This window comes from Triticum aestivum, chromosome 3D, assembly GCF_018294505.1.
Source record: "Triticum aestivum cultivar Chinese Spring chromosome 3D, IWGSC CS RefSeq v2.1, whole genome shotgun sequence".
Taxonomy (NCBI): Eukaryota; Viridiplantae; Streptophyta; class Magnoliopsida; order Poales; family Poaceae; genus Triticum; species Triticum aestivum.
This window is the reverse complement of record NC_057802.1, coordinates 348,997-358,780: the sequence shown is the minus strand read 5'-3', so window position 1 is coordinate 358,780 and position 9,784 is coordinate 348,997. Positions and strand designations below refer to the sequence as shown.

Here is a 9,784-nt window from a genome sequence, read left to right as displayed (position 1 = left end):
GTTCTACGAGAAAATCTATTTATATATATGCATAACATGTACAATATGTAGTATCGTAAAATACCAGCAAACAAAAAAGAATTAAATGGAAAACACAAAATTAATGGAAAAATAAAAATTAAAACCAAACCCCCCCAAACATTTAGTACCGGTTGGTGCTACCAACCGGTACTAATGGTCTACCAGCACCCGGGCCTGGCTCGTGCCACGTGGTGGCACTTTAGCGCTGGTTCGTGCCGAACCGGTAGTAAAGGGGGGGGGGCTTTAGTCTCCACTCTTTAGTGCCTGTTGCAGAACCGGCACTAAAGGCCCTTACGAACCGGCGCTAAAGCCCGGTTCTGCACTAGTGAAGTGTGCCACATCACGAGGGTATGTGCATAGGTTATCCAAAGAGAAACTGCAAATAGTGTTGGTGCTGTTGTGGGATACTTCTCATAAACTAGACTAGGCGAATTTTCTGTCAATGTAAGAAAAGTCAAATTTATCCACTCCCTATGGAAATTAGTAATCATTAGATCTTTTTTACTGTGTGCTAACATGTAATTCACATAAAATGTGACCGTTCAACACACATTTGTTTGTAGGGAACCCAAATTTTTATTTCTCACTCAATTGATATTTTCTTAAATGTTAATCAATACGATCTAAAAGCCTTACAACAAATAAGATCCAAAACAACAGGTAATCGTAAGCTAGGAGTAGCATGATTTGAATATAGTAAGCGGCATGAAATGTAAGTCATTGGAAGTCCTAGATAGGAAAGTAGAGTAGGCACAGATCCTCCAGAGAAGGCAAAATGTATATGAAAAAAGATTGATTGAACTTTCCAACGGACTCGTTCCATGAGTAAACCATTGAATGAGATTCGCTTGGGCAATACATGACCCTAAATGTGATTGTGCATATATGTACTAACATGAAACAGCCACCTAAAAATGATAGAAGCAGATATGATTATGGTCAACAAAATAGAAAAATAATGACTGCATGGTGGAATGATGGAATAAAGGGAAACTAATCATAATTTGAGATATTTAGTTGTTTTTGTCTATATTAGGTGTCCATATTTTCAGTTAGCCCACCTAGAAGGAATTATCCACATTTATAAACTATCACGTAGACACTATTAGAAAACTCATCGGCTTAATTTTAACGGAAAAAGATTCTATCCATCAAAACTCTAATCTAGAAGCTTCAAAATTAAGTTCCATTTTTATAATTCTATTACAGACCTAATTACAGAGTCCTTAGAAAATGTACTAATATTTATAAAGGGTGGCATTTTTGCATCATCATTCTCGATAAAAATATATTGACAGAAGCAGATGTTTGGAACATCCAGATGATCTGAAACCATCGTCAAAATATATGTACCTAGAAAATTGGACCTTGCAAATGCGAGAGCATCTTTTGTTTAGTTCATCTGATGTCTTGAGTATTTATGTTGATTTTGCGTGAATTTTTTATTCCTCTTTACCCTTCATTGCATAATATTCAACAGTTGACGCGCCAATACATTTATAAGGTGGTGTACCAATACATTATGCATATTAATACTTTCGGGTTGGAGAAAAAATGACCCACACAATCATGAGGGAATTTTGCATTTCTATGATTGAAGACTCTAGATAGCGTTATTTTAGAGCACCCAACACAAATGACAGCATCAGAAGATGGGTTAGGAAAGATGGTTCTCTAGGATTCTTGGATGTGTCAATCGCATGCACCGGCAATAGAAGATTTTCCTTGCAGCATTGTGTGGGAAAATTAATTGGGCATTGTCATTATTCCATAGTCATACTTGAAGATGTTTTGCCCCATGATATATGGACATGGCATTGTGATCTCACATACCTCCTATTCATAAATGGAGTGAATTTAGTGCTTTCCAGAGTGTTGGAGATTGGTGCGTGAAGTTATTAGGCTCTTGTTAGGTGGGAGTCCAAGTGCAGAGACTGTCGGACAACATCAAATTTAACTTGAGAACAATTGTTTATCAAATCCATGGAGGTAATGGAGCACTATAGTTCTCTCCTCAAATATTCATGAAATCAAAGATTCAAAAAGTTTCTTGTGTCCTGAATACAAGTGTGCCACATCACGAGGGTATATGCATAGGTTATCCAAAGAGAAACTGCAAATAGTGTTGGTGCTGATGCAACAGTGTTGGACAATTTCTTTCGTTTCTACCACATGTTGAAGAGCTCTGTTTGTGGGATACCTTTCATGAACTAGACTAGGCGAGTTTTCTGTCAATGTAAGAAAGTCAAATTTATCCACTCCCTATGGAAATTAGTAATCATTAGATCTTTTTTATTGGGTGCTAACATGTAATTCACATCAAATGTGACCGTTCAACACACATTTGTTTGTAGGGAACCCAAATTTTTATTTCTCACTCAATTGCGATTTTCTTAAATGTCAATCAATCTGATCTAAGAGCCTTACTTGAAATAAGATCCAAAACAATCAGTAATCATAATCTAGGAGTAGCATGATTTGAATATAGTAAGAAGCATGAAAGGTAAGTCATTACATGACCCTAAATGTGCCCGTGCATATATGTAGCAACATGAAACATGCCACCTAATAATGATAGAAGCATGTATGATTATGGTCTACAAAATAGAAAAATAATGACTGTATGGTGGAATCGTGGAATAAAGGGAAACTAATCGTCATAATTTGAGATATTTAGTTGTTTTCGTCTATATTAGGAGTCCATACTTTCAGTTAACCCATCTAGAAGGACTTATGCACATAGTGAATGGAACCACTTTTGGTATGAAGGAGTTTGATAGTACAAGATAAACGCATGAGTTAATTCGTGATTCCTTATCTATGGGTGATAAAGCTAATTTGTGATTTGCTGATAACAAAGTGAATGATTCGTGCATAGAGAGTACATAGTTGATAAGGAGGTGATAGAGCTAATTCTTGATTCGTGATTCATCCACATGTTTAATTCATGATTCGTTATTCAGTTATGTATGTTTTCTATTCTAGTTATCTAAAGTTTGTAATAAGGAAGTGAATGAATGTTACGACGTTTGATATGCACTTGGATGGATCTTTGGAATTTATGAAGTATTCATTAATTTTCAAAAAGTTACATTAAGTTATGAATGTATTTCGATGCACATCAAAATATTTATTTCAAATGAAAAGTACTCTTCTGAAATAGTTTTGTGATGACTAATGGTCATACAAAATATTCTCTAGTTTGCAGCTTGTTGTAGTTGTGTCTTAAGTGGAGCTATGGATACTTTATTTAGATAATATAGAGCAATTGTACTTATTACATATTCCAATAGTTGTTCAATGGAAATACAAATGTGAGATTTCAATGTTGTGGAGTCCCACCAACTTAATCTCCTCTACAGAAGTACAAGAAGGCAACCACAATCACCCAAGCCTTGAGCTTGACATTCCATGGGATTCCATATCTTCCCCTACCAACAAGGCCTTTGATAAATGGCCAAAAGTATAATATCATCCATCCAAAACACATAATTCTCCAATATTTTGGCAATCATGATTTCCTGTTATCATCCAAAAAATGGCATGACGCCATACCCCGATAGCAATTGTGGCAATGTTCAAGATTGCAACTGTCGTCACTAGGATGAACACTGGTGAAGAGTCAAAGGTGAACCACCCTAGATCAGTCTCATGGGTGCTGGGATCACCATCTGATGTGCTTTTGTCCTTACGGGTGACCTCAAACACAGTTTTGGAGAGGCCGATTGTTTTGAGGACCACACTAAGGAAATCAAGGAGCCAAGAGGAGATTGATACGATGCGTTGCATCCTCATGTTGTTCCACCAAGTCCGCGCCGAGAGTCCGCATTCCATGTACTCCACAAAGTTGTATATGTTGTAGGACAAGAATAGGGCTAGTTGAATGCTGAAACCATGGTTTGATGCCTGCAAAAATACTATGAATTTCTGAGGTGACAATCATCAAACTAGTAGATGGAAAAATTGTACCTTTCCCAAGATGGGAATACCCTATCTATCTCTACTATATTACTAAGACAAAATAAAAAGCACGATGGAGATACATCAATCTTAAAGGACGGTACACATTGAGGACACGAAGATAAAGTTTGTGAAGAAAGTACAACTCTAAAGATTGAATAAGTGCTTAAAACTCTAATAGAGTTTGTGATATATAAATAGAACTTTATATTGGTTGATTTATTATTATATTGAAATAAAGAAAAGAGATAAGTGTAAGAGTTAATATAGCAAACAATAGGAACAACCACATGTGGATTTGTTTTAGAACTCCCTCAAATAACACGAGGATATAATTAAAAGGCCATCATCGATCAGGATGATACAATTAATTAAGATAAACCATATGGATACGAGCTTAGATTCCAACATGTACTTTTAGCTAAATTGTGCATCAATTATACCCGTATTACTACCATAAGTAAACGAAATCATGGTATAAGTTTATAATAAAATTTACTATAATTTATAATGTATAATATGCATGCGAAACAATTTGAAATCTACTTCATTAAATTAATGTATAGAATTGGCGTTATTGAAAAAACAAGAAGTATTAAATTCATAGGGAAGAGATCAATATGTAATAAATCTAGACGCACAAATGTGCAGGGCATCAAGATAGTTATTGTAGGTAATTAAACAATATTGTTGATTAGATGGTGGGTCTGTAAGAACTAAGTTGGCAGAATTATAAGATAGAAAATAGCTCTCAGCTAATTTGAATGGACTGTGAGACAAAGGTTCACCTTGAGAAGGAAGGATTGGTTTCTGAAGAGACAGAAAGGTCCTAATAGTGCATAGCATAGCTCGAAAGGTGCCCTCATGGACCAGACGTAGAACACTAGGTATGCAAGGGACTGCCGGAACTGAAGGCGCTTGAAGACGGTGGCCATGATTGGGCTATTCTGCCCGAGGAGTATTTCTAGAAGGCCAGTTGCCCATCTCTTATACTGGGTAAGGCTGGCTGGTCCTCCTGTAGGAGCGCATCCCAAGAATGCTGGTGGGTTAGTGTCCAGCAGCGTGGATTTCCAACCTGATGAATGGATGCGCTGGCCGGTCAAAATGTCTTCTGCCATTGACCCATAGGACCAACCAATCTGCAGATAAATGGAATGGATGAATATTAATGGTTGACAAAGAACTAGGAAAAATATAGCATGTAGCAAAAAAGTAGCGATGGAAATTGGATGAAAAATATATGTATACCTCCTGACCCCAATGTGTGTCCGTCTCATAGTTGCAGCTGGACACTTGTTTTGCCACTTGGATGCGACTCGATATGTCGATCATTGGACTTGGCGGTATTTCTCCGGAATATATGTTCCTGGCTGACTCGACCAGTTCCACTGAAGCTCCAAACTTGGTCCGCAGATCCTCGTAGGACCGTGAACCTGGCAAAGTGGTTACAACCATTTGATCAATGTTATGTCTTTGGCCAGTCCTTTATAAAAAAAAATGTCTTTGGCCAGTGGGCCATATTATTCCTATTTAGCAACTAATAATGGTTAATATATCGTGGTTGTGTGCATCACTTTTTATGCGAGAGGCCGAGGGCATGCAAGTCTCTTTTCAAAAAATAAAAAGGATTAACGATGAATGTGAGAGGCCGAGTGGAGCACAATGGGCACTCCAATTTGACACCGTTTCACTCATCGGCGTAGCGTACATTTACCTTCTCTTTCATGCTTGATGGCCGCAGATGAAGATGGTGCCACACCGTAAATAATTTTCCTACGGTGAAAGCAGCCCATCCCAAGGTAATAGATGCCCTGGAGTCCAGCGAGTCCACCGAAAAGTTTCTAAACACACCGATGCCATAGTTAGTAATCGATTTTTAAACCACACAGATGATTAACTATATTAAAGAATATAGTGCCTCTGTTTATAATGTAGTGTGTACACACTTTTCCGGAATGTCCCAAAACTTGGATCAACTTTGTGTGAAGAAAAATATCTATATTTATCAGGTTATTATTACCCCACGAAAATATGCGTTGAGATGTATCTAATGATATGTATTTGTTACTTCATATGTAGACATGTTTTTCTATAAATTTATATTTGGTCAAAATTTCCAAAGATTGACTTTTTATAAAAGATCTATACAGACCCTATAGGAGACGGTATGTATGTTATAGATGATCGAGTTGATGGTGTGCACCTCACGTAGAACCTCCATCTGATTACCAAAAGGATCGTCCTTGAGTTTGCCGTAGAATCTCTGCGGCACCTGGACGAAGCCGCTGCAGGTCTCGTCGTCGAACCCCAGCAGGAGGCACATGGCGTGCAGGACGACCTGTGAGTTGTTGACGAACATGTCGCAGTCCACGTTCAGTATGATGGGCGCGTTTGTCATCACGGCAGACACCCTTGCCTGCATGCATTACACGGTGACAGTATATGTTGTCATCTACTAAGTACATTTATTAAGTAGTACTCCCTCTGTAAAGAAATATAATGGCGTTTATAGATCACTAAATTAGTGATCTAGACGCTGTTATGCTACTGACCAGAACATTCATGGCGCCGGCTTTGTAGTGGTGGTCATGTTTGCGGCTCTTCTCTCTTGAAACGTACACAAGATTTGGGAAACCTTCCCCTGTCCTGCTGCTTTTGCTGTTGTCCCAAAGAACCTGAAGAACAAGTTAGCAAAGAACCTGGGTAAGGCTGGCTGTTGTTACGTGCGAATCCATGTGGCATGTGGTTGTGGCTTGGTGTACGTGACGACCTTAACGATGCCAGGATGGTCCCCGCGCTTGGCCTCCATGAACTCCGTGAACTCGCCGGCGTCATCGTCCCGGAGAAGAGACCCCTCGTCCGCGCTCTCAATCCGGCTGACTAACTTGTCATACTCGCTCTGCAACCACAAACGAAACAGATGAATGAAGTAAATTGGAGAGACAGTCTGGGTGCAATAGAAGAAAGATGGAAGGCTATGACTATGAGCGGTGTTGGCTAACCTTGATGAAGGTCCATTCGTCGGAGAAGTTGTCGCCGGCGAGCTCAGGTTCCGGTCTGGAAGCGAAGTACATGAAAGGGGCCCTCACTCCCACGCCGTGCCTCTTGCAGAAGGGCACCCACAGCCCCGCGAACCGGGCGGCCTCGTGCAGCGCGTAGCACGTTACCGGCGAGCAGCCGTCATCGGAGACGTAGCACGCGAGCTTGTCGACGTCCGGATAGTCCATGGCGAGCAAGGAGAGAACCGTGTTCACCGTCATCAGCGGCGGCTCCAGCTCCGGGTCCGCGGTGGTCACCAACATGTCCACCGCCGGGAGCCCGTCCATCCTAGCAATCCTCAGGTGAATGAGTTACAAACTACTCCCTCCGTAAAGAAGTATAAGAACGTTTACGTCACTAAAGGCATAAATTAATTAAGATGAGTAGTCACCTTTGTGAGAGGTTTTCAGGGTAGGTGTGGAACCGAACGGGGTTCCACCTGATGTTCATGTTGAGGATCCACACAAAGGTGAACCATGCCTCGCAGACGAGCGCGGCCACCGAGGCGGCACCGGCGCCGCCCTCTCCTAGGGACAGCACACGGCAGGACAGGAGGGCGAAGAGGAGGCAGAGGATGAAGATGTCGGCAAGCTTCCATGCCGTCCTCGGCACGATGACCCTCTCCTGCAGCTTCATGGCGCTGCTCATGGCCGGCCGGAGGCAGACAGACTATGTGTGCTCTAGGATCACACGGACGGAAGTAGTGAGGCTGGAGTCGTGTGCATTTCCCTTCCTTTTCAACGACAGGATTGCGACATTTTTATTATACTACATTTATAAAACGATTTACTCCAGTCACATTCAATCAGTCAGGATCCGGTACGATCTGCTGGATTTATAGTCCTAGCTACTTCACATCCGATCTGATCTGCTGGATTTACACCCAACGTTTATATACACCCAACGTTTTTATGAATCCAGGCAAGCATTATCTGCCGTATCAACAACAGCAGTAATCACAATAATGGAGAGGTATGCGTCGAACGACCAAACCTTGCCCACACTTCACATGCTTCTCAGTCTTATGAAGTTGGTCACTGCTTCCCAGTCCGGCCCTCGCACGCCTGAATTGGGCCTGGGGTTATGTGTCTTTCGTGTGTCTTATGTTCCCAGTCCGGCCTGCCTTATGTGTCTTTCGTTGCGGTAATGGTTGTTCTCGGGACATTCTTCGCACCTTGAAACTTGGCTTGTCCATTGCTCAGGGGAAATATGCCAGCCAACGCTCAGGGGAAATGTGCGCGAAGGGGTTCTTCATCTTCCCATGTCACCAAGGATGGAGGGAAACCTGACCATTGCACCTGCATTTACGCCACCTAACGAACATCCCGCTAAACCTTGGGTCATTGTACAATCTTGGCAGTCACTAAGGGGGGGTTCGTAGCCCGGTATACAGGTTTATTTCCGCCTCACCGGTATATTTTCACCTCACATCCCGACACTCTCTCTCACTGGTTTATTTTTGCCTCACCTCCCACCACCCACTGCCAGTAGATTTTTCTCTCTTACATTAAAGAACCAAATCCCATTAAAGGGGAGATCTTTTTGTGCTTGCTTTTGCACGTGCGGATCCAATTCAATCACAAAAATAATAGGTAATTAATAATTTAGAAATCACACCATATATGTGAAATCACCTCCTAAAAGACAGACATAAGATTTTTCTTGATAACCTTACAACCAAAATCAGATATTCATTAGTGTCCTGCCATTTATTATTTCATTATACCTACTATTAAGAGACAATCATATCTTTCGTAATAATAGAAAAAAATATATTTTTCTTATCTTATAAAATCACATATATTTTCTTACATTACGAAATCGCATATATGTCTACTATTAAAGAAGGGTTGTCGGCCGGTACACATGGTTTATTTTTGTCACCATGTTTGATTTTCGCCTTCACCTCCCACCACCACCCCTATGATGGTTTTTTTCCTTGCACACTCACATCAATTTTTTTCCCAACTGAACCCCACTTTTTGGTTTTCATACGACTTTTTCGACGTTCCCTCTTAACACTGTGGATCAAAACTTTCCATACTTTCCTAGATGAGTTTGATTGATGACCTTGTCTTTCCATGCGGGTTAACATGATCCCCTTTATGTATCAAATTATGTGTATGAACTTTCCTTAACAAATAGATTTCTTTGATTGCATTTGCCTTTCCATGCGAGCGCACACATAATCTTCCTCATATAGCAATTTGGTCATGTCTTTTCTTACCTCTCATGTCTGTCTTGCTCATGGCTTTGCCACGGTCTCCCATATATTTTGCAGCTCTAGCACGCTAGCCTCGGTCATCTCTTTGGCCAGATCGGCATCCCCTACTTGGGGAAACATAAGGCCAGGCCGTCTAAGGCACCAACGGTGTCTACGCCGGATCACTTCGTGGACAGGCAGGATGAGAGCGGCTGGATGAGAGCGTCTACTTTTGAAAGCGCTACTACTAAAATTCTAACTACTAAGCCGGTAGGCTACATATAGTAGTAGCGGTCTTCTAGAAAGAGCTCTACTTAATGAAAAGAAAATTAAACGAAAAACAAATAGAAAAGTAAATGAAAATGAAAGAAATAAAAAAAGGAGAAAGGAAAAAATAAAATGTAAAGAAAAATAAATGAAAAAGGGAAAAAGGAGAAAGGAATAGCAGTAGCGCATGTTCATCAGAGGCGCTGTAGATAACTTAGCAGTAGCGCTTGTTTATACCCCCGCTATAGAAAGAGAAAAGGAAATAACAAAAGGAAAATACATAGCTATAGCAGT

At 40.7% G+C, this 9,784-nt stretch overlaps 1 protein-coding gene across 1 annotated transcript; it reads right to left on the bottom strand.

Moving 5' to 3' along the window:
- Window positions 1–3,246: 3,246 nt before the first annotated feature.
- LOC123076710 (cellulose synthase-like protein H1) lies at window positions 3,247–7,704 on the bottom strand. The gene is made up of 9 exons (XM_044498824.1): window positions 7,412–7,704; window positions 6,984–7,308; window positions 6,752–6,880; window positions 6,534–6,656; window positions 6,185–6,397; window positions 5,696–5,822; window positions 5,230–5,414; window positions 4,770–5,120; window positions 3,247–3,927 (listed from the first exon to the last, which is right to left on the bottom strand). The coding sequence occupies exons 1-9, from the start codon at window positions 7,666–7,668 to the stop codon at window positions 3,493–3,495; spliced, it is 2,145 nt and encodes a 714-aa protein (XP_044354759.1). The 5' UTR covers window positions 7,669–7,704; the 3' UTR covers window positions 3,247–3,492.
- Between the last annotated feature and the right edge of the window lie 2,080 nt (window positions 7,705–9,784).

Excerpts from the sequence above, each read along its gene's own strand:
- LOC123076710 (XM_044498824.1), bottom strand. The coding sequence starts at position 7,668 with ATGAGCAGCGCCATGAAGCTGCAGGAGAGGGTCATCGTGCCGAGGACG. Across the intron at positions 6,881-6,983 it reads ACGAATGGACCTTCATCAAG|AGCGAGTATGACAAGTTAGT; the intron begins GTTAGCCAACAC and ends TTGTGGTTGCAG. Across the intron at positions 5,823-6,184 it reads AGATGGAGGTTCTACGTGAG|AAACTTTTCGGTGGACTCGC; the intron begins GTGCACACCATC and ends CGGTGTGTTTAG.